We start from the raw sequence: 25,766 nt of genomic DNA on the forward strand, positions 1-25,766 counted from the left end.
TCCCATGAAGTGATGGGGACCAGATGCCATGATCTTAGTTTTCTGAATGTTGAGCTTTAAGCCAACTTTTACACTCTCCTCTTTTACTTTCATCAAGAGGCTTTTTAGTTCCTCTTCACTTTCTGCCATAAGGGTGTTGTCATTTGCATATCTGAGGTTATTGATATTTCTCCTGGCAATCTTGATTCCAGCTTGTGCTTCTTCCAGTCCTGCATTTCTCATGATGTACTCTGCATATAAGTTAAATAAGCAGGGTGACATTATACAGCCTTGATGTACTCCTTTTCCTATTTGGAACCAGTCTGTTGTTCCATGTCCAGTTCTAACTGTTGCTTCCTGACCTGCATACAGGTTTCTCAAGAGCCAGGTCAGATGGTCTGGTATTCCCATCTCTTTCAGAATTTTCCACAGTTTATTGTGATCCACACAGTCAAAGGCTTTGGCGTAGTCAATAAAGCAGAAGTAGATATTTTTCTGGAACTCTCTTGCTTTTTTGATGATCCAGCGGATGTTGGCAATTTGATCTCTGGTTCCTCTGCCTTTTCTAAAACCACCTTGAACATCTGAAAGTTCATGGTTCATGTATTGCTGAAGCCTGGCTTGGAGAATTTTGAGCATTACTAGCGTGTGAGATGAGTGCAATTGTGCGGTAGTTTGAGCATTTTTTGCCATTGCCTTTCTTTGGGATTGGGATGAAAACTGAAAGAATACCAACAAGTAAGAAATCCTAAACACTATTTCAATAGTGATATTTCTCACTTGAAGGGTCTATTGGTTCTTGAACTGTAGAAATTAAAATATTGGTATATTTGAAATGGAAATGGTTCTTGAGTTTTTGTTTGAAATGGCAATCATTAACCCCCACTTTCAGTGTTACATGAGTAGTTTTACATGAAAGCAGCATATTTTATAGAAAATACATTTTTTTTTTCAATCTCAAGAACCTTCATTATTTGTTTTACTTGATTTCAGTTTATTACTATAAAAAACCTCTTGGAATTTAAGCTCTTGTATTCATTTTATTTATGCATTCATACATTACTTTCTTAATGGTTTTATTGAGATGTAATTCACATCCCATACAGTTCACTGGTTCAAAGTGTGCAATTCACTGATTTTTGGTTTATTCACAGAATTGTGTAGTCATCACCATCAGCCTTGGAACGTTTTCGTAACGGCAAATAGAAACCCTTAGCCCTTTAGAATTTTGCTTCTCATCCCCATCTACGCCTTCTTTGCCCATTATCTGCTTTTTCTGTATCTATCAATTTGCTGATTTCACATATTTTTTATCAAGTGAGTGAAAGTTGCTCGGTTATGTCCCACTGTTTGCGACTCCATGGACTATATAGTCCATGGAATTCTCTAGACCAGAACAGTGGCTGCTGCTGCTGCTAAGTCGCTTCAGTCATGTCCAACTCTGTGCGACCCCATAGACGGCAGCCCACCAGGCTCTGCCGTCCCTGGGATTATCCAGGCAAGAACACTGGAGTGGGTTGCCATTTCCTTCTCCAATGCATGAAAGTGAAAAGTGAAAGTGAAGTCTCTCAGTCATGTCGGACTCTTCGCAACCCCGTGGACTGCAGCCTACCAGGCTCCTCCGTCCATGGGATTTTCCAGGCAAGAGTACTGGAATGGGTTGCCATTGCCTTCTCCGCAGAATACTGGAGTGGGTAGGTTTTCCCTTCTCCAGGGCTCTTCCCAACCCAGGGATCAAACCCAGGTCTCATGCATTGCAGGCAGATTCTTTACCAGCTGAGCCACAAGGGAAGCCCAAGAATACTGGAGTGGGTAGCCTATCCCTTCTCCAGTGGATCTTCTTGACCCAGGAATCGAACCAAGGTCTCCTGCATTGCAGGCAGATTCTTTACCAACTGAGCTATCAGGGAAGCCCTGATATTTTATATAAATAGAATCATATGGTATGTGTGACCCTCAAAGTGAATAAACATTTTTTGCATTCTCATTTAAAATATCTACATGGAATTCTTTTATTGATTTGCTATAATTCTTTAAAACATTTCTTTTTGCTAGACTTTAGGCTGCTTATAATTTTTACCTGTTGACAAACAGCATTGTGAACCTCCTTTATATACAAGGTTCTTGTGATTTTTGTCATTGGCTTGTACTTTATGAGGCATTATTTAGAAATTAATTTTATAAATTGTGGACAAAAATTGATTTGGAACACTTAAGCAAAAATCTTTCTGTTTTTAACTTAAAAAAGCTGAACTATGCATAGTAGCTGTCCATATTAATTTCTTTGGAAGGCACCTATGGTCACCACTATATGCTGCACTATATGCTGCACTATATGCTGCACCACATTAGTTTTTTAAGTGATGCTTAATCCACTTTCTCCTATTGTGTAGAGAAATATAGCTTGTGAACACTGATTTATAACTTCTTTTTTCCACAGAGAGGGGAAAGTTTATCCAACTTGTTAGAGAAACTAACTGATAATGAAAGTGAAAACATTGTAAGTCTTTTATATTTGGAGTCTAGTTTTCTGAATTTTTTTTGTTTATATGCTGGTCAGTTTTATAAAATTAGCCAACATAACCCAAGTTGTGATATTTCTAACTTTTACATTATATTTATTGAAGAGTCTTAAGAACAAGTTACTTGAAAAGGAGACCTATGTCCGAGAACTTTCTTCTTTGTTTCAGAATGAAAAGGTAAGCAAATTTTGAGCTTAATTCATCATATTTTCTTAATATTGATTCCTTCTTTCCCTTCTTTCCATGCTGGCCTCCTATTTATCCTCATAAATAGACACAAAGTTTTTTAGGTTATTTGGACATTTTCCCCAGTTTTATGTATGAAATATAATATCTTAATTTTTTAAAGTTGTTTTTCTCTTTAGATTTTTATGATGCTTCATTCAGGGTACTTGGCATAAGTCAGGGACCTATGTATAAATATATATATCAGTTTTAGTATAAATTAAAGTATTTCTGTGTTTGTAGGATCATTTTAGACATATCCATGATTTTACTTAGGAGGATAGATAGGAACTTATAACAAGAGATTATTAGGAGTTATTAAATTAAAAAGGGGAGTAGAAAACATCCCCTTGATTTTATATAAAATCCATTCATAATGGGAGTGTTGTACTTTGCTCTTTAGCAAATTTTTAGATCATATCCAAGTACTGTAAAGTTTAATATTGTAGAGAAATACATCAAATAACACATTTTTGTTTTGTTTTCTCTTATAGGCAAATGCTTTGAAAGCAAGCCATTTTTCACAGTCAGTGAAAGTAGTACATGAACGACTGCAGTCCCAAATTCATAAAAAGGAAGCAGAGAATGATAAGTTAAAAGAACACATAAAGGTTATAAATACTCATCCATTTTTATAGTTTTAAGTGCTAAAAGTAATGAATGACAATATAGTCTTAATTCTGTAATTTAGTGGTTTTGAAAGAATTCAATTTAAGTGTTGCTGTGGGAAACCCATATTTGAGGCAAATCTTAACATTTCTGGTCTAAAGATTTGGCTCCAGATTCTTTAGTACTGATCTAGGAAGGATTTGTAAAGATTGAATTACTTTAAAAAATCTCTCCCATTACTAGTTAAGTTATATTTATTTGGAAAAGCTATTAAATATAAGAGAAAATTAAAATAACTTAAAAATACTGACGCTATTAATATTTGGTATACAGTCGTCCCTTTTATGTGTCTATAATATACTTAAATACTCTTGTACATATTTAATGAGACAGTAATGTTTATTATATTATTTTTGTTACTAATAATAATAACATTAAGATCAGGTAACCTAGCACTGGTGTTTAGATAATCAAGTAACCTCCTGTTATACAGTTTTTTTATCAGGGTAATTAAGAGGAATTCTCTGGTTTAAGCTGCATAGTTTAAATATTCTTGTGGAAGCCTCATAGTCACTTTGAGAGAGTTTGAGGTTGCTGTGGTATGACACAAGCTAACTGGATCTTCTGTCATTTTTGGCAAAGGAAAAGAAGCAGTGTTGCCACTTTTGAAAGAGAAGTGTACAAAGACAAACCCCATTGAGTGTGAGGACTTTTGTGCTGCATTTCTGTTTGCTTTTATCTTCCTGAATCATGGCAGATGCCTGTAGCCCAGGCACATGTTTTTCACGACTGCATATCGAGGGTTGTTTTTTCTTTTTCCCTTCAGTGGCAAAAAGCTTTTGCCCATGAAAGAGACATTAAGCAGACTTACGTGAGATAAATTTTGTCTTTTGTCTTCCTTTAGATGCTTTTTAGCACTTTCCCCCAGAGATTCCCTGTGTTCTTTGCGTCTGTGTCTTAGGGCACTGGAGATGAACTAGAGTTGAAATTGTACTGCTCTGTCATGGTAAATATAAGAGAATACATGTAATTTAACATCTCAGATCATCTACTACAACTTATCTTTTTTTAAAAATTATGTCCTTAAATAGCAGTTGGGGAAGTTCTTGAAAATATTTTCTTTGGTTTAAAAATGAAATATTAAAAATTTTTAAAAATTAAATTTGACAGTTCCTTTTTATAGTCATGATATTTAGGAGAGCAAATATAAGGCTATAAAATCCTAATATTTTGCCATCACATTCACCTGTCTAATACTTTGAGTTCACATTCTCTTACAAAATTCTATAATTTAGAAATAATTAGAAGAAGTTGAATTAGCTCATGGATTTTTTTTTACATTCCTTCTAACACAGTTTTGGAATGTATTCAGGGTTGACAAGTTTTTTTTTTTTTTTTTTTTTTAACAAATGCATGCACAGTGAACTAACTCAGTTTGCCAACATAAATCTCATTTTTTTAGTACTGTTGATGACTCAACAATTATATTGGGTCTTTTAAATTTTTTAGTTACATTATAATTCCTTGAGAACTACCTTAAAGACACTTTGAACTCATTTTTCTTTCTAGGTCTTTAAAATATGTCAATTAGAGTTAGAAGATTTTCACATTTTAGAAGAGACAGAATAATTATAATATACTGCAAGTATAATTCTTTGGAAAGAGAAAAAGGCAAATAGTTGGTTTAAAATATGTATCCATTCATTTGGCAAATGAATGTGAAGGGATTATTTTGAAACTTGAAAAATAATATGATAGTTTCAGCACACTTCCTAATAGTGGTTGAGCATGGGATTTGATAATCTAGTAAGAAAGTCTTGTGGATCCATGTTCCAAAAAAATCTATTTCACTCTTAGTGGTAAGTGTGCCTGTCATTCATGATGCAATGATGACACCCTGTGGTTTCTTAGAGAAAGTACAGCTGTTTTTCTTGAGTTGGAGAGGGTACTTCCTTACTTTAAAGCCAACTTACCTATATTGCAGTTTATTTGTTTTCCCCAACTACTTATTAAATTTTTTTTTTTTAGTTTATATAGATTTTTAAAGACAATTTAAGAATGTTTTGCTTCTTCTCTTAGTTTGTGAAGTTACTTTTCAAAGAGATCAAGTCTTTACATCTTGTTTAAGATGTGTCTCTTAAACTCAGTTTTACTGAAAGTTAAGTGTAGTTTTTTGTTGATCATAATGTAGAAAAGCTCCATCTTTTACTGTAACTCCTTTTATTTTTTTCTTATTAAAATGATTGTCCAGGAAATGGAAGACTAAAACTTAAATTCTTTAATAATTTTGCATTCTTTTCAGCAACACACAACTTTCAAGAAACGTAGAAACATTAAGTCTTTAAGTTCTTAAGTCTTTAAGTTCTTAGTTAGTACTCAGATGCTTTAAAATACAAAGTTTTAAGATAATTTGAAATGAAAACATGAGTTATCACACAAATCATATTCATCATCGACACAACCTAATTTTCTGTGTTTAGTTATATCCCCAAGAGATATGTAAGGAAAGTTATGTCAATTAACATTATCAGACTCAGTGGATAGAAACATGCTTTACCTTTGGGTAAAAAGATAACCAAGCATCTTTTTACCCTTATTGACTCTTACTGATTTGGTAGTGGTTCTCAAACCCTGTGTGGTCTTAGAATAATAGCTTCAACAAACTTACCTACTGGGCAAAGTAGTACTTTTATTGTCTTGATGTAACTCTTTCAAATGTCAAGACTTCCCCCTTAATTCTAGTAAATTAAAATATAGCAAATAAGTTTTTGTTTATCTCATCTATACTCTTCATGATCTATAGATTTTGATTATATATCCTTTAAGCATTTATAATTTGAACTGGAGTCCTAATATATTTGGGGAGCTACTGATTCCTTTGAGCTTTATGTACCTACTGTTTGAATTGTCTCTGGCTTAATTACTTTTTTTTTGATTTGCAGTAACTAGTGAGTGCTATATATAATATTCTAGATATGAAATTTAAAAAAAATTCTAGTTAATCAAAAAAGTTTTAAGGGAATTAGTGTTTCTGCCATAATCACCAGTATTAGCATCTTTAGTAAGAGTGCTGCTGCTGCTGCTGCTAAGTCGCTTCAGTCGTGTCCGACTCTGTGCGACCCCATAGACGGCAGCCCACCAGGCTCCCCCGTCCCTGGGATTCTCCAGGCATGAACACTGGAGTGGGTTGCCATTTCCTTCTCCAGTGCATGAAAGGGAAAAGTGAAAGTGAAGTCGCTCAGTCGTGTCTGACTCTTAGCGACCCCATGGACTGCAGCCTACCAGGCTTCTCCGTCCATGGGATTTTCCAGGCAAGAGTACTGGAGTGGGGTGCCATTGCCTTCTCCGTTAGTAAGAGTAGCATTAGTTTTATATAGGTTTATACATTTTAAATTTGGTTACAAATAAACATTAGTGAAATCACCTTTCTTCACTGTTTTGCTTTTTACTGAACTTATTAGTCCTTTTGATAAATTCTATGTGGAAGATTACTTACATATTTCAACAATGTTTTTATGTCAACATTGGCATTCTAAAATAACTACTGCTGATATTTTTTAGAGTTTAGAAACCCAAATATCAGAATGGAATTTGCAGTTGAAAAAGAGTAAGTATGAGGCTGTAGCAATGAAAGAATCAAGTAGGCAAAAAACTATCGCTCTGAAAAAGGCATCTAAAATTTACAAACAAAGGATTGAACATTTTACTGGAGACATGGAAAACCTTACTTCCCAAATTAGAGAGCAGGTGAGTTATATACATTCTTCCTTAAAGAATTATTTTATGTACTTAGTTTATGTACTTAACTTCATAACGCTTAGTATAATCTTGTTAGAAAAACTTTACTCATACTAATTTTGCTTTAGTCTTTATTTTAAAAGATTACATAAAGTGACAAATTTGCATGTTGAATTACATCAGAATTTCCTTGGGACTTTATTTAAAGGATATGTAAGTCTCAAAGCATCTGTGACTAACTAAGGGTTGTACCACTTCATGCATATTCACCCTTGGAAATTTACGTTGCGTATTAACATTAAAGTACATTAACAAAGGCTCTGAGAAGGCCTTCAAGGTCAAGGAGGGTATTGAATTCAGAGTTTTCCATCACTTAGCTGCAGAATTGTTCTTTTATTCACAAAGTACGTCTTGGAACTGATTCTGAGGAATACCAGTTTGGGAAATGCTGATTTATATTATCAGGCCGTATGACTTTATTCAGTAATTCACTTCACTTAAACTTCATAATGCATTTAAATACATGTGCTGATGTAAACCCACCATGTGAAAGTTATCTTTGGGTTTATTAACAAAGTTGAAAATTGACTTAGTGCTTTGTTTTTGATGAATTGTGTTTATTCAATTACCAAGTAATAAAATATTTACTCTTTTTAAGTATCATTGGTATCCCACCTCTTAAGAACTTAGATATGAATGAAATGAAAACAGGCTTGCATAAATGCTTGTATAAACAAAACAACCTAATATTTTATAAGCTCGACTGTGAACATTTTAAAACTCTTAATATTTAACCTACATTCAGAAGAATTTAATTAGATAAAAGACTTGACGACTAAGTGCAAAATCTATAAGGCTGAAGGCCTAGTTGAATGCCTGAAAATATTCGTGTGTGTTAAAAACTAATTGAGTCATTAACATTCTTGGGATTTTCTTTTAACTAACACCATGTCACTCATGCCCCAGATCATAGTATAGGAAGACTTTGTCACTTGTTAACCTTGTGACTTTGGGTAAGGTACTTAACCTCTCTAAGCTTTAGGTTCTTTACCTATAAAATAGGGGATAATAATACTGCCTGTCTCATATAGAAATAAATGAGAAAATATATGTCAAACCACAGTGCCTGTCAGACTGCATTTTTGCCACATTGACCTCCTTTCTATTCCTCTAATGTGGGTAGTGTGTTTGTTTCACTGTTCTATGCTGTTGCCTCTGGGTGTAAGGTTCTTCTCAGGTTCTATAATAGCTGATTCTTTTAAAAATCATTCGGGTATCTTTTTACTTGACATCTCTTCACAGGGGCTTTCCTTGACTACTCCTTTTGAAATAGCCTCACAACAGTTAATTACATCAATGTCTTAAATTTTTTTCTTAGCACTTATTTTATAGGCAAAATTTCTAAATGTCTTAATTTATATTCTAATATAATTGTCCAACATATCCTTCATAATGCATTTTAATATTCCTTTACATGTAATATAAAAACAGAATACTAGTCTTTTTTATATACATTAAAAATATTACTGTAAAAATGTGAAAAAAAAAATGTCTCACACATAGTAGATGTTGAATAAACACTTGTTCAGTGACAGGAAAGAAGGAAGCACCCAATAAATGTAAACTGCTCATATTACTACTTCTAAGTCTTCTGGTTAGTAATTATTGGCACTGTTGTCTTTCTAGTGAATTTGTTTTTCTTTAGAGAGGGGGTACAATGGCCACAGCTCTTTAGGTGGATTTGTAAAGAGTAGATTCATTTGACAGTTATTTGTTGAGAGTCAGTAGGGTGATCTATACAGAATAGCTTGGCATAGAACTATCATATGACCCAGCAATTTCATTCCTGTATATTTATCCAAAAAAGCCCAAAAAGCTAATTAAAAAAGATATGCAACCTAAAGTTCATAGCAACATTATTTATAATAACCAAGATATGAAAGCAACCTGAGTGTCTGTTAACAGATGATTGGATAGAGAAGATGTAGTGTATACACACACAGAAGTACTTCTCAGCCGTATAAAATGAACTTTTGCCATTTGCAACAACATGGATGGACTTGAAGGTATTATGCTAAGTGAAATAAGTCAGAGAAAGACAAGAATTCATTAAATATAAAGGGAATTATCTTCACTAATTATGAAACATTTTTTGAAAATCCATTAACATCCTTAAAATGTTAAGTTGGAACTGTTATTATATGCATATAAAGTAATAGTATTATAAAGTCATTATTAAAATTTACTTTAAAGTTTTCCTGTGTTCAGATTGGTACACTGAAATTTTCTGTAACAAAAAGTTCCATAACTTATAGGATGAGTGTTTCCTTGTTAATAATGTATTTATTTTTAGAACAAAACTAGTGTTATTAAATTACAAGATGAGTACTTTATGTATTTTTTAGGAAGCCAAGTTGTCTGAAACAGTTTCAGCTTCCAACGCCTGGAAAAGTCATTATGAGAAAATTGTCATAGAGAAAACTGAGTTGGAAGTTCAGATCGAAACAATGAAAAAGTAAGGAAAAAAAAGAGTCTTTTTACTGTTTTATAAGAAATGTTTTCAGTTCTTTCCTCTTTGGGTAGTTTATATATGGTTGCTATGCATTACATATGGTAAAGCTATTGTCTGATTTGCTATGTTTGGTATTTATAATTTATAAACTTCTCTTACTCTATTTTAAAAATACAATTAAAAATTATTACCCATTAAAATGCATTTTTATTCACAAATTATTGATCCTTAAGGTGTCTTAAATGCATAACAAAGAAAATCTGACTAAAAATATGTAAGTTTTATATTTTGTTATTTATTATTAATTAGTTAACAATAAAAAACTATACATTTGCTTTTGAATGTTTCACTTTCTGTATATTTTCTTTAATTTTTTCATTGAAAAGTAGTGTATATTATTTGCTTCTAAAGATTATTTATTATCTCACTTGATCATTTTATTTAATTCTTTCCCAAAATTGTGTGTATGTGTGTATGCATGTATGAATGACAGAAAGACAGGCCTACCTGTGGATCATAGTTTAGATGTTTTACTGACAAGCAAAGAGAATATTGTGTAATTTTTCATTAGTGTCATCAATGGATAATTATTTCTAATCAGTTACTCAGGTAGAAGTAACCTTATGGATTATGATTTCCTATTTCCTTTGTTCTGAGGGTGATTAACTTCTGAAACTGTGCTTTACAAAGAATAACTTCAGAAGCACACTTAAGATATATATTGTTTGAATGAAAATTTCTGTGGCTTTTATAAAGGCAAATCATTAATCTTTTGGAAGATCTGAAGAAAATGGAAGAGCATGGAAAAATTTCATGTGAAGAAATTCTTAGAAAACTTCACTCAATTGAATATGAAAATGAAACTCTGAATCTTGAGAATACAAAATTAAAGGTATTATGTGTTTGTGTATATGTATATCATGTTGTATAATGACAACTTAGTCCTTTGTAGAAGTAGCTTGAAGTAACAGCATGTTTAGAAGTGTGCTGTTGCATCATTTGTCTTTTATGTTTCTCAGAGGTTTAGAATATCATTATAATAAGTAATTCTAAAACTATATCTTTGTATCTTTATATACATATATATGGACAATACTTATATATTTAAATGTTTACAGTTGTATACACAGATACATGTAAAAATTGTTTTCAGTAGTACTGAATAAGATTTTTGAAGCTGAATAACTGTCTCTAAGAGAATTTATTTATTCTCCAATTTTAGCAGTTTAGGTGAATCTCCAAAATTACATTAACTTTAATGCATAAGATTATTTCTAGGTGTCATGGTTATGATAGGGTATAGCCTCAGGCTTGGTCCATTTGAAACCAGAAAGTATATTTTTGGCTGCTTCATAACCGGAAAGAATTTTCCAACTTAATCAAATCTGAGGGACAATTGATTTTTTATGTACCAGAGAAAAGATGTAGAAGCTTTTCTACTTCCTGAGAAAAAGGATATTTGAGTTCCTACTCATAGATATATGTAACCTGATGAGACCTGACTAAAGAGGATGACATCATTTTCAGTTCCTTAATACTGTTTTTGGAAGACTGTAAATAGAAGACAGAAAAAAAATCTGTTTATGGGAAAAAAGGTGAGAGTTTTATGCAAACCAGAGTGGCATCAGAGAACTGAGCTAGTTCTTAGCTCTCTACCGTGCCATTCAAATGGCTGATGGGACTCCATCTATTACATATCTAAGATTCAAACAACAGGATGAAGGGAAACAAAAGATGAATTATCTCTCCCCTTTCCCTCATTTCCCCCTCTTTATGGAGACTTCTGAAAGTTCCATACCACTTGATTCTTCTCTTTATTTAGGTATTAATATATGGCTCTCTCTAGTTACAAGAGAGACGAGATAATGGAGCCTTCTAATGATCCTGAGCTCTAGCTAAATATGAATACTTCTTTTTTTCTACAGTTTGTTCATGTTTTCCTCTGTTCCTATAGTTTTACTACTTTTACAGTTTGGAATTTTTTTTTTTCTCAAGTATATAAGTCCTGTCTTTTCTTTAAAATTCAATTTAAATGCTCCTTCCTCCCAAAGTCTTCTCAATTAGGATAAATCTTTCCTCACAAACTCTCATCTTTAATGGAGAGGATGCCCAGGGGAGGTGTGACATATAGTTAGTTCTCATTTGATATTTATTGAACAAATTCTTTTTTTCCCTATTAATTTATTTTGATTGGAGGATAATTACTTTACAATATTGTGATGGATTTTGCCATATATCATGAATCAGCCACAGGTATACATGTGTCTCCCCATCCAGAATCCCCCTCCCACCTCTTTTCCCACTCCATCACTCTGGGTTGTCCCAGAACACTAGCTTTGGGTGCCCTGCTTTATGCCTTGAACTTGCACTGATCATCTGTTTTACATATGATAATGTATGTATATGTTTCAATGGTATTCTCTCAAATCATCCCACCCTCGCCTTCTCCCACTGAGTCCAAAAGTCTGTTCTTTACATCTGTGTCTTCTTTGCTGCCATTCAGGTAAGATCATTGGTACCATCTTTCTAAATGCCATATACATCTGTTAATATACATATATATGTATTAGTATAATTTGTCTTTCTCTTTCTGACTTGCTTCACTCTGTATAATAGGCTCTGGTTCATCCAGGTTCATCATTAGAACTGACTCAAATGCGTTCCTTTTTATAGCTGAGTAGGAGACAGGGATCAAGACCATTCCCATGGAAAAGAAATGCAAAAAAGCAAAATGGCTGTCTGAGGAGGCCTTACAACTAGCTGGGAAAAGAAGAGAAGTGAAAAGCAAAGGAGAAAAGGAAAGATATTCCCATCTGAATGCAGAGTTCCAAAGAATAGCAAGGAGAGATAAGAAAGCCTTCCTCAGTGATCAATGCAAAGAAATAGGGGAAAACAACAGATTGGGAAAGACTAGAGATCTCATCAAGAAAATTAAAGATACCAAGAGAACATTTCATGCGAAGATGGGCTCGATAAAGGACAGAAATGGTATGGACCTAACAGAAGCAGAAGATACTAAGAAGAGGTGGCAAGAATACACAGAATAACTGTACAAAAAAGATCTTCACGACCCAGATAATCACGATGATGTGATCACTCACCTAGAGCCAGACATCCTGGAATGTGAAGTCAAGTGGGCCTTAGAAAGCATCACTACAAACAAAGCTAGTGGAGGTGATGGAATTCCAGCTGAGCTATTTCAAATCCTGAAGGATGATGCTGTGCAAGTGCTGCACTCGATATGCCAGCAAATCTGGAAAACTCAGCAGTGGCCACAGGACTGGAAAAGGTCAGTTTTCATTCCAATCCCAAAGAAAGGCAATGCCAAAGAATGCTCAAACTACCGCACAATTGCACTCATCTCACACGCTAGTAAAGTAATGCTCAAAATTCTCCAAGCCAGGCTTCAGCAATACGTGAACCGTGAACTTCCAGATGTTCAAGCTGGTTTTAGAAAAGACAGAGGAACCAGAGATCAAATTGTCAATATCTGCTGGATCATCGAAACAGCAAGAGAGTTCCAGAAAAACATCTATTTTTGCTTTATTGACTATGCCAAAGCCTTTGACTGTGTGGATCACAATAAACTGTGGAGAATTCTGAAAGAGATGGGAATACCGGACCATCTGATCTGTCTCTTGAGAAACCAGTATGCAGGTCAGGAAGCAACAGTTAGAACTGCACATGGAACTGGTTCCAAATAGGAAAAGGAGTACGTCAAGGCTGTATATTGTCACCCTGCTTATTTAACTTATATGCAGAGTACATCATAAGAAACGCTGGGCTGGAAGAAGCACAGGCTGGAATCAAGGTTGCCGGGAGAAATATCAATAACCTCAGATATGCAGATGACACCACCCTTATGGCAGAAAGTGAAGAAGAACTAAAGAGCCTCTTGATGAAAGTGAAAGAGGAGAGTGAAAAAGTTGGCTTAAAGCTCAAGATCTATATTTCTGTCTTTGTGCCAGAACTATACTGTCTTGATGACTGTAGCTTTGTAGTATAGTCCGAAGTCAGGAAGGTTGATTCCTCCAATACCATTCTTCTTTCTCAAGATTGCTTTGGCTATTCAGGGTCTTTTGTGTTTCCATACAAATTGTGAAATTATTTGTTCTAGTTCTGTGAAAATTACTGTTGGTAGTTTGATAAGGATTGCATTGAATCTACAGATTGCTTTGGGTAGTATACTCATGTTCACTATATCGACTCTTCCAAAACAAGAACCTGGTATATTTCTCCATCTATTAGTGTCATCTTTGATTTCTTTCATCAATGTTTTATAGTTTTCTGTACATAGGACTTTTGTTTCTTTTGGTAAATTTATTCCTAAGTATATTATTCTTTTGAATGAATTCTTTAAATGTTTTATCCTAGAAGAGGAAGCAGCTTTATTGATTATGTTTATATTTTCTTAATTTCTTTGCTATCCTTTAGAGAAGGAATTAAGCTATTTCATTAATTATAAGTCTGATTTTTAATTACATATAAAAATCATTGAGTTAAAGTTTATGTATTTTCATATTAATAATTCAAAAATATGTATTTTTCGCACATTCTCTGAATTTTGTTCAAGGAAAAACAGGTATATTTGGTATATGTTATATACAATGTAAAATTGTCTAGATGTTGTATTTTGTTACTTTCTCTTATTTCAGAATAATTTTAGATTTTAGTTTAAAATGAAGATGATACTAGCTGATACTGTTTCCAAGGCCCAGTGACCTCCTCTATTTAAAACAACAAAAATTATTTGGAGGGTTACAAAGTTCTATTTGTTCATTATAGAAAGTTTGAAAAACAGAAAAGCACAAAAGGATAAATCTAAAAATCATCTATGATCTCACAAATGAAAGAAATGAAGTTACTATTTTAGCATATATATAATTTGGGGCATTTTGGATTACTTACAGATTTTTTTGCTATTATAAATAAAAATGTGATGGTTTTAGTCTTTTTGCATACATATATATATTTTGAGGATAAATTTCTAGAAGTAGAATTATATGATCAAAAAAAGACCCATTCTTAATGTTAGTATTATATATTTCCAAATCACCCATCATAAATGGGTCCTTATCCTTTTGGCAACATTTGACAATTTTAAAACAAATCTCTCCAAATTTGATGAGTGATCTTACCTAGTTTTGGGGATTTAGATACCATCCATATCCTGAGGGCTCTCAAATCTATATCTCTAGCCTAGACGTTGGCCCTGAATTCCAGACATATTATACATTCTACTGCTTACTTGAAATCTCTTGCATATTTCATAGATGTCTCAAAGTTGTCATGTCCAAAATAGAGCTTCTGTATTCTTCAGTATGGTTCATCCTACAAAGTTTCCCTTGCCTCAGTTAATAGCAGTCATCCTTTCTGTTACTTGACTTCTTTCTCTCATACCCACAATCCAGTTTGTCAGCAAATCTACTTCAAATACATCCAGAATTTAACCACTTCTCACCAGCATCACTATCATTGTCCTGGTTCAGCCCACCATCATCTCTCATTATAGTGACTTCCTACTTCTCTGCTTCTGCCATTGCCCCTGCAGTCAGCATTCAGTGGAGTAGTAGAGTAGTTCCTATAAAAATGTAAGTCGTCTTCAGACCATGCCACTGCTCTTGGTTAATAGAGTAAACATCTACAAGGCATTATACTATCTGACCTCTGACATTACCTCTCTGACCTTATCTTCTTCCACACTTCCCTTTTGCTTGCTTTCTGCTACATTGGCCTTCTTGCTGTTTTCCTCTAACTGACCAGGTTTTCTCCCACTATGGCCTCTTCCCTCAAAGAGCAACACATCCTTTTGGTGTTTACTCCAGAGTCTCTTTTTCATGAGGCTTTCCTGGTGGCCCATTCTCAACTTCCTTACTATCTTGCTATCATATATGATATATCTTACATCTTATTCTTGTTTTCTTTGTCTATATACTCCTTGTTTATGTCTGTCTATGCATGGAGTACATTAAGCTCATGATGGAAGGGGTTTTAACTTTTTATATTCACCACTAAAAGACTATATCCAGTGCTTAGGGCATTTTGTAATAACTGGTAAGCATATTTTTTTCATGTACTTTTCATCATTTACATTTCTACCTTTTGGAATTACCTACTAATTACCCTGTGTATGTCTTTTTTTTTTCAAAATTATTATATAAGGGCTCTCTCTATATTAAAGGTGTTAATCTTTTGTCATATTCCTTTACTTTTTTGCACATTTTGTTAGCCTGTTTAATACTTTGAGGGGCTGCAAAATTTTGGAGATACACATGAACCTATGTATGTATATGTGTATGTGCGTGTGTGTGTGTATAATATATATATATATATATATATTTTTTTTTTTTTTTTCTTTATGGCTTCCTTTGGGAATCTCTCACATTTCTGCACCTCTTGGGAGTGACGTACTGACTATGATCCAGAAACAGACATCTTTTCAAGAATGTTTGTATAGTGAACATCCTTGGAAGATAGTAGTGTTTCCTTCTACCAGAAGGCATGCGTACTGCCTGTTATAAGAGATTTGGGTTCCCTAAATTTGGAGTTGCTTCTCTATACGTTTCACTATGTGTACAGTTGTCATCGGCCCTCTTTGTATTGCTTTGGAGGAAGTGAGGCTTAGGAAACACACAGAGGCTGATAAAAGACTCACCCAGGAGTCTTGTGGCTTCTGCTAGTATTCACAAGACTATGCTAGGCTAACTGGTAGTCTTGGAGGGTAAAAATCTCAGACTCTTTAAGTTCTTGATATTGTCTTTTGATTTTATGCTTAGTTAGGTTTTTACTATTCTAAAATTAAATTTTACCTGAATCTTCTGTGAAAAAAAGTGTAAGCTTAATTTTTTTTAATATTTAACACATTAAAATAAATGTATAATTGACCAATGTAAAAATCATGTTTGCTGAAGGTGTATCGTTAATCTGTTTTTTCCTAGTGAATGGTCATCTTATTACCATTACAGTGATCCATATTTTCCCCATTTATTTAAAAATCCAATCTTTGTCATATAATAAATATAATCTTCATGTATTTTTTTTTCTATTCCATATACCTCTGTATTATATCTAGAGGGGAGTCACACAGAGTCAGACATGACTTGGTGACTGAACGACAACATACATTTTAATATCTAATAAGTACTGAGATTCTCTACTTAGTGTCCTTTAAAATTTTTATTAGTCTCTTCTATGTTTCCATATGAATTTTAAATTAATTTTCTCATATTTCTCTTCCCCTCAACTGTTTTGGTTGTAATTATAGTAAAGTTGTATTGATTTGTAAAAAACTGATATGTCAATAGTATTGAGTCTCCCCTTCCAGGAATGTGGTCTTTCTATTGTTCAAGTCTTTTTTGTCAATAAATTTTTCAAGTTTAAAAATATGTTTTTAATAAATAACTTTTTGAAATTCTTAATTTTAATGATAATTATATGCAGTCAGAAATAATTATTTTATTAGCTTTGTTGATAAATGAGTTAATTTTTAATGCATTTAAGTACAAATGAATTCTAATGATTTATAAAATCTATTTATATATTCCTTAATAGACTATACTTGCTGCTTTGAAGGATGAGATTGCCTCTGTTGAAAATGAACTCTTAGAATTGCAAGAAGTAGAAAAACAACAGAAAACCCTTATTGAAGTTTATAAAACTCAGGTGACCATTGCATTTATTTTAATGTTTGCTAAATTTGGTAGATAATTTAAACACTGTATTTGTTTATGGTTTAAAAAAAGCAGAACTGAGGAAAGGTGGAGTTATTGTGATAAAATATGATATATCTCAAAATATTTCTTAAGGTCCCAAATTCATAAAATGATTCTTCTTATTCCTGATTCAAATGTGCTGTGTTTATATTGGGTATTCCTAAAAGTGATCTAAAATTAATTGCATAGGTGTAATGGAACTTATAGTAATCTTGTTAGTTAATTTTAGTTACATTTGTCATTTTGTATTTTTAATGGTATTGATTTAGAATAATGACTCCATTCGAGGGTTATTAAAGCACAATATTTCCTCTTTGCATCTTAATAAAGTATAATTCAGATTTATTCTCATGAAAGACCTGGAAAAGAATATATGTATTGAATAGAGCATGTGTTAATTGGTAATTTATAGAAAAGCTTATGATTTAGAAATACAGTATTTAAGAAAAACTTCATTTGAAAGATGGGATGTATGCAGGTCCTTGAATGATGGGTAACAAACTGGTCAATAAGGACCTTATTTTCTTGAAAGAGAGTGTTTGAATTGAAGGATAATGAACTAAAGGTTAAAGCTTAAGGAGGGAAATAATGTAGGTAAGTAGGAAGGTCTCCATCCCCATGGTTTAGATGGGAAACTGAAGTTGAGACTAAAATTCAGTTAGAATATTCCATTTATCCCCGCTGGAGATAAGAGTGGAGGCTGTGATGGACTGTGTGATACCTCACTGGAAATATCTGGGTCATCCAGCTGGTTGTTCTGATTTAACCCTCCATCAGGAATAGTGTGGATGAGTATATTCTTGGCGCTGAGTCTTGTATAAAGTGCTTAGGTATTTTTTTTTTTTTTAACAGATTTTGATTTGTAGAGTGAAATAGTTGCTTTGGGATCTAGTTTAGACCAGAGACCAATTCTTTAAAGTGACATTGACCTGCTAATGAAGGTCTCTCTCTAATATTCAGAGCTCAGGTGAAGATTCTAGAAATATTATGGGAAAAGACAGGTAAATCACAAAAGGATTGTGGATTAGAGTAGGGCACTGAGTGATTCTTGTATTTAAAGAAGGAATAACATTAGATAAACATACTGACAGTACTAATAGGGTAATGATAATGGGTTTACAATTGAAATTTTTAAATTTAAATTCACATTTTTAGCTTTTTATTTCATATAATGGTCCTAACAAGGAAATAATGCATATTACCGTGATAATGTTTTTTATTTTCAGATACAAAAGGTGCAAGAAGCAGCTGAAATGGTAAAAAGCAGATGTAAAAATTTGCTACAGGAAAATAGCCTAATAACAAAAAACAAAAATAAAAAATTAAAAAAGGTAAGTTTGACATTTTAAATAATAAAATGTTTTATTTATATTTTGTACTGTATGAATTTTATATGAAATCTTTTATATACATTCTTTCATTTTCTTTAGTTTAGGCTTAGGAATTATTTGTTGATGATTTCTGTGGCAATTTGTTTTCTAAGGAAGCAATGTTTCTTCCAGGCCTGAAATGTGTTAGTATTTTTTTTAGAATTTTTCCTAAATATTTGAAAAATAACATAAATGTTTAATTTTTCTGATACAAGGGGAGACTTAAGTAGCATCAAAAAATGGTTATCACTGAGCTTCATGCAAAGTTGACTATCTTTCATTTTTAATCTCACTTTTTTTATTCTGATAGTAAATCTTTTGTATAAAAAAACGAAATAAATATTCTCTTCCAAATGCTTTTTTGGAAGAAAAGTAACATTAAAAAAACAAAGAACCCAGAATAATTTCCTTTTTTTTCACCCTATTGCAAAAAAATGAGGGGAAGCTCAGTGTTGGCAAGTTATGATATTTTTGTGAATATTTTTAAGTTTTTAAATGAAACCGCATGCTTTTTTGGGTCTTCTCACATTGCTTTTGGTAAGGAAGCAGTGAAACTCGTAGGACACTGACACCCCTGACTCCCGGCTGGGGAGGTCATGGGATGTTACTGGTTAGTTCCAACTGAGTGTAATAAGGTGACTGTCTCTGGGTTGCCCCCACATCTTGGAATTGAGAAGTCTGAGTAAGGTACCAGTGTGAAGAAGAGGTCAGTCAGAGCAGGCATTCTGCTGGTTAAAAGAGAGAAAGGTAGCCCATCAAATGTGCAACTTACCATTTTTCACCTATTTTTAGCAGATCAGAGAAGAAATCATTTCGTACCTCTTGATTCCTTTTTCTCATGAGACATACCAATGCAAATGCCTCCTCTTTTATAGGCAACACTATAAATAAAAGTCTATTTTAGAAAACCTGTTCAAAAGGCTGAAGAGCCTGGAGCCTGTGCAGGGTTTTCAGATACTGTGAGGTCACAGTGTTTTCTTACTGGTTTTAAAACAAATAAGCTGTTTTTTAAAGTGAAATGCTTCCTTTTTCTTGTCCACTGTTTTAAGTCTCCTGTCTTTCTCATGGTCTCTTAAATGTTTGGGGACCCAGAGGCAGGCATTTTTCTAATTTTATTATTTGTGATCCAGAAGGCCTGATGTTGCATAGTAGCTCTCGGTATTCCCTGTCTTGGGGAAAAGTCTAGCTTTTGTTTTTCTTCCCTATGAACATCCTAGGTGCCCTATGTCTTGTTATTTTCTCTTAATTTTTTAAGAGAAAATTATCAGTTCAAGCAATTTTTATGGTTGCTTCTTGTCACATCTCTACAAAAGTGCCACCGCGAGGAGTTGTAGCAGCCTAAAAATAATATAGGTACAATTAGATTTGTTCTTAGTAACATAGTAACATTAATGATCAAATTATAGTCTCCTGAATACTACTGGTATTAGGTATTTTGTATTTACATACAGCAAACCTCACTAATTCCGACTAAGCTGAATGCAGCAAGGCAGCTCTAATCAAAATATCTGAGTTACTAGATCAAATTTTGGACAGAAGTCTAAAGTTACTTTGGACTGATGGCTGGACAGCAGAAGACTACCATACCAGCTTTCTTAGTAATGTCTGTGCTTGCATATAAATAACAGGACGGAGTCAAAAGTTTACTTTCCTAAGTAATTTAAACATTCGCCCTGCAAGCTAATATCACCATATTCATTTACTCAACAACCTTTTTATACACTAATTAAAGTCCAACCTACTTTTGTGTTCTATATTCTTATTTAACGGGTGGGCTTCCCTTGTGGCTCAGATGGTAAAGAATTCACGTCATGCAGGAGACCCATGTTCGATTCCTGGGTCGGGAAGATCCCCTGGGGAAGGGATTAGCAGAATGTGCCTGGAGAATTCCATGGACAGAGGAGCCTGGCAGCAGTCCATGGGGTTGCAAAAAGTCAGATATGACTGAGCGACTTTCACTTGTCATTCTTCTTTAGCACAGTAGAACTTAAAGTTTATTCTTATTTATTTGGTTAAATCTCTTTTTATAAACTCTTATACCTAAAATATTTATTATATTACAGGCATATCTAGTATTTAAGATAGTAAAAACATAAATTCTGAATGTGTGATCTTGCACTTATTTCCCTAATTCTACAACTCAGATGAGAGGCCAGATGGAGTCTCATCTGAAGGAGTTAGAAGGTGTCCGTGATTCCTTGACGGCGGTGGAACAGAGGCTTCAGGAGTGTCAGGAGAGTCTGCAGCACCACAAGGGGAAGTGTGCAGACCAGGCCCACACCGTTAGGGAGCTTCAGGGCCAGGTGTCCAGCCATCATTTTGATTTTCGTTAGACGTATTAAATGCTTTGGAATAATTTCGCCAGTTGAGGGCACTCCTGTCAGGGGTTGATTATTTTACTCTTATCTAAATAAATTGCTAAAATGTCACTTTCTTATGAATACTGTGATTATTTTGTAAGCTATTCTTGTTAGTATTTTATAATGAAAAATGGTAGTTAAAATTGCTAATTTAGTTTATTCATACAAATCTATATTTAGACATTTGAAGACAGTAATAGCATGAGAGAAGGAGCAAAGCTATGCTTACATGTATATTTTTGATGTCAGGATAAGGTAAATTATTGTAATTTACCTTATAAAAATTAGAATTTACTTCTGTTAGAATTATGTGCAAGTTTATTTGGATTATTCTCAATTATTTTTTTAAACATATACTTTTTCACTGCATCAGAAGAGAGAGATCATGGGTTCCATATAGCCATCTCTTAATTAAATGCCTAACACATAGTAAACACTTAATAAATATTTTTTAATTAATCTTTTTTTTCAAAGAAGCATGTCTAAACGTGGTGGCACATCTTTTTATTTGTGAAATAATTTTAGGTAGAATTCCCTATCTTGCAAATTAATCTGGATTTAATATTGAAAATCATCCCCTTTTTAAAAGAACCCAAACAAAACTTTGCTGAGTTTATCTCCTGAGAAGAGATCTTTCTAGGAAAATGTCAAATCCCACTAACTGAAATATGAGAAAAAATTTTTTTTCAAAACTACATTATTTAAATGTAGCTTTTAAAGCAGTGGGAAGAATATTCTGTTTTGGCATAGGCAAGTGTATCTTTGGTTGATTTGCTTATCTGTTTTGTTTTGCTTCTCACAAATATGGTTTTTATTCAATAGTTACAACTTCACAGATATTCAATTATCAATCACTGCCTGTAGGTGAATCAGAAAACTGTGTTAGAGTAATCCTAAGTATCCAACAATAGGAGGTTACTGTTTAAAATCTTCACATTTACTTAACAAAATACATGTTGTTTTTCAATAAAACATTACTCAGAATGTTTTAATTGCCATCTGTCAGTAAAAATTTTAGTATAATTTTCCATGAGGCAGCAATAGTTTTTTTAAAAAAAATCCAGAAATTTAAGAATTTGTTTTTTAATAATGTAATATTTCTTGGTGTCTCTCTGTGTAGGGGTAATAATATTTATACCATCTTCTTTTTTATAATTGTTCTAGCAATAAACTATGTAGGTTTCTCTGGAAATCACTTATAAAGAAAATAACCAAGAAACCTTTTTTAGGTTGACGAAAATCATAATCTTCTGACAAAGCTTTCTCTGGAAGAGGAAGAGTATCTTATTCAATTAAAGTGTGAAAACCTTAAACAGTAAGTATTAAATTGACTTAAAGTTGGTATTACATTTTTTTCTACACACTATAATTTTAAAATATATGTCTTCTGTAAAAAGAAAATTAGAACAGATGGATGCAGAAAATAAAGAGCTTGAAAAGAAGCTGGCAAACCAAGAAGAATGTCTTAAGCACAGCAATCTTAAGTTTAAAGAGAAATCTGCAGAATATACAGCACTGGCCAGACAGCTGGAAGCTGCTTTAGAAGAAGGAAGACAAAAGGTACAGATGGCCTTTATTTAGAAACTTTTTAATTAGATTACCAAAGAGTCATCTTTTTAAACAGACGATATCTCATCTTGCCAAACCTACAGTTATTGTTTTTATCCTGATGACAGGGTGAAGGGAGCAATTACATTTTTGTTTTTTACCTACTTTTCCCTTTTGGAGCTAAACAGATACGTTACTGGTGCAGAGTTGCTTCACTAAATAAATGGTGATGTGGCAGGGTAAAGGGCAGGAATGGAAAACACTTTATAGGAATCGCCCTTCTTTTTTTTTTTTTAAATGAAACCAGAGCAGATATGCAAGTTACTGAACCTTTTGGTTTTGATTGAGATTCAGTGAGCTATAAAGCTCAACTCCCTTTTGGCAAATGTTGTAAAAATAAATACGGACAAGAATTAATTTCCAGTTAAATCCATGTGATTAGCATTTAATAAATATCTCACTGTCTGTTGAGAAGCATTCTGTTAGTGCTTCTGATGCAAAGATGAGTAAGAACTGGCCTCAGCTCTCAGGACACTCACAGTTCAGTAGGGAAACAACATGTGAACAGACAGTATCATCCCGCAAGTAGATGGTACAATGTAGGGAAGACATAAGGGACACTGCCAGGTGGGTTAGTTCAATCTGGAGATGAGGAGAAAGGATTCAGGAAGATCTCAAAGAAGAGGTGAATCTATCAAATGACTTGAAAATGTAATCTTGAAAGACACGAGGTGGGCTTTGGAATTCACAAGAGGTGGATTTGAATTCTGGCCCTGACACATTATATCCCAACCCAGGGCAAGCTAGTTTTCCAAACTTTAGTTTCTTAATTGGGAAAATGGGGATGATGAGTTTCCTCATAGGATTGAATGACACTGGAAAGAGATTGTCTATACCCTGATGACTCTCAGAAGATTATCTCTGCCACAGACGTCTCTATTTCCTGACATCTAAATTCGTATGTTCTGCTATTTATTTATCTCCTCTTAACATTTTTAGGCAACTCAGACTTAACATGTCCAACACCAGACTTTGAATGTCTCTCTGAACTCTTCCACCTGTGGTCTTTCGCAGGCCTGTTAAAGGCAATTCCACAAGAGTGAGAGAACTTCTGATACCCTTGAAATCTTAAGTGTCACATAGATATATTTTGATTTTTTTTAACCCCTGGGAAAGCTATTTAAGTTGACTTTGAAAGACATATTACTGAATGAAAGCTGAGTAGTAAAATGTACTCCCAATGATAGAAATGTAATCCAGGTTTCTCAGTCCCAACCTGTGGAAGGAGAAGAAGTGACTTTAGCCTGGATTCAGACTAAATGGACCTTGGACATACTGGATGCTCTTAGAGTCCTTCTCAGAAGTATTCAGAATCCTCAGAGATGTGTCTGTCCTCTCCTTTCTTTCCTGCTGCAGTGAAATATGGAGCTGTCTCTACCTGCCACATGAAGAGTGCCATCACTGCCCTGTCACTGTTGTCCACACTGCAGGACATTGTAAAGGACACGGATACTTGTCCTGGGGGCTCTTTCTCCCAAAGCATCAAATCCTGTTAGAATTCTTCTCTTACAACCATCCTTGGAATTTGTGCACAAGAAATCTTTGTAAATAAGTTTATAATGACTTAGAACTTAGTCCATGGGAGTTAGGTTAGAGGACAATCCTTCCTACTGGCTCCTTGCTCCTGAACTAGTAGTCTCTGCCTCCACTTTCATTCTTGTAGTTCCAACCCACCTTTCCTGCAGATAGGTTCCCATGTATCTGAATCCTTGGATAACATCGCTAAGCTAGACTTTCTGCTGAAATAAACCATCAGAGAAAATACGAAAACTCAAATTCAGACCATTTTGGAAGTGAATGAATGAAAAACCAATCTTGTGTGTGTGTGTGTGTGTGGTGTGAATATCATCTACCCTGCCCCCAATTCTCTCCATCCAAGTCTATAATCAGCATTGATTGTGAACTTTCTATGTCTCACCACCACTTTGGATGCCATGATAAATATAAATACTGTAAAAACATGGCAGTTAATCTCAGCAGGTTGTGGAAATATAGTATTGGGGAAAACCTGCCTACATCACATCTGTGGAAATATATACACCTCTTCCACTTCAAGCTACTTTTTCAGATACTTCCATACCAAACAGGAGAATGCATGTGTATGCTATATGTGTTTCTCAAGATAGAACACCTTTAAACACTTTCTAGTTAAGTTGTTTAATATCCAAATAATATCTATTTGGAAAGAAGAGGTACAGTATAATTATGTCAAGGCTTTAAATTATATCTTAAAGCACATTTAGCTCTTTTATTCTTTCAATTAAAATTACAGGTTTCTGAAGAAATAGAGAAAATGTCATCTAGAGAAAGGGCTTTACAAGTTAAAATAGTAGATCTGGAAAATGAGCTTAGAAAGAAAAATGAAGAACAAAATCAACTTGTTTGCAAAATGAACAGTGTAAGTAAGTATTAGTATGGCTTAATGTATTTTCATTAAAAATAAGTTAGCATTTAACATTCTTACCATGGAGTTTTAGTTAAACAGTTAAAATACAAAGTGAAGGGAATCAAGGCTATTACTTTACTGATAGTACTAAAAGTAACAAATAATATAAATCATAAAAATAAAAATGTTAGCATTTGGCCAAGGAATTATTATCCTGCATCTTTGGTAGCTTCTATTACATTTCCCCCAAAGTCTCATCAGGCCCTTTCTCTGCATATTATTTTTACATGACAGATGCTTAATGAAAGTTACAGATATCATTTACTTGTTTTCTTTCTATTATGAATTTTTCATTTTTAAGATAAACACTATGATTAGATTTTGATAGTATTAATGAATATTACATTTTAGGAAGTTATAAGTTGATGATTTAGATGTTTAGTTATATCTGCATGTGAGGTGGATGCTTGGGTCTACTCAGTCATAAAATGAAAATAACAAATTGGCTGTGTTTAGTTAGTCTTCTAATGTTTTCTCCTAACTATTCATGAAATAGTTGGTATAATATACTATGAAAGCTAGCATGAGTTGTGATTGACTTAGTTGAAAACTATCTACTTAACAGTGACATAGGAAATAATAATACTTATTTTTTCCAGGAGCCAGACTCCATGATAACTATTTTTTCATTCCCAAATGTGTAAACCATTGAAAATCTGAAAGGTTCAAAAGTTAAATATTTTAG

General features: G+C 33.5%; 1 protein-coding gene across 30 annotated transcripts in view; it reads left to right on the forward strand.

The window, feature by feature from the left end:
- Positions 1-25,766, forward strand: part of ODF2L (outer dense fiber of sperm tails 2 like) — a 39,307-nt gene that overhangs the window by 11,720 nt on the left and 1,821 nt on the right. For 10 of the 30 annotated variants that reach the window (XM_081489974.1, XM_081489981.1, XM_081489982.1 and 7 more), the window contains 12 exons: positions 2,420-2,479; positions 2,607-2,678; positions 3,221-3,337; positions 6,897-7,082; positions 9,479-9,588; positions 10,342-10,477; positions 17,137-17,247; positions 18,524-18,628; positions 20,812-20,970; positions 22,257-22,342; positions 22,425-22,587; positions 24,908-25,033. In XM_081489974.1, the coding sequence (XP_081346100.1) occupies positions 2,420-2,479; positions 2,607-2,678; positions 3,221-3,337; positions 6,897-7,082; positions 9,479-9,588; positions 10,342-10,477; positions 17,137-17,247; positions 18,524-18,628; positions 20,812-20,970; positions 22,257-22,342; positions 22,425-22,587; positions 24,908-25,033 (1,431 nt within the window). Of the gene's footprint in view, positions 1-2,419; positions 2,480-2,606; positions 2,679-3,220; positions 3,338-6,896; positions 7,083-9,478; positions 9,589-10,341; positions 10,478-17,136; positions 17,248-18,523; positions 18,629-20,811; positions 20,971-22,256; positions 22,343-22,424; positions 22,588-23,991; positions 25,038-25,766 lie in introns of all 30 variants that reach the window. The other 20 variants (XM_081489985.1, XM_081489988.1, XM_081489989.1 and 17 more) reach the window with 5 other exon arrangements.

Source organism: Giraffa tippelskirchi, chromosome 5 (assembly GCF_054371585.1).
Source record: "Giraffa tippelskirchi isolate mGirTip1 chromosome 5, T2T-mGirTip1v1.2.pri, whole genome shotgun sequence".
Classification (NCBI taxonomy): Eukaryota; Metazoa; Chordata; class Mammalia; order Artiodactyla; family Giraffidae; genus Giraffa; species Giraffa tippelskirchi.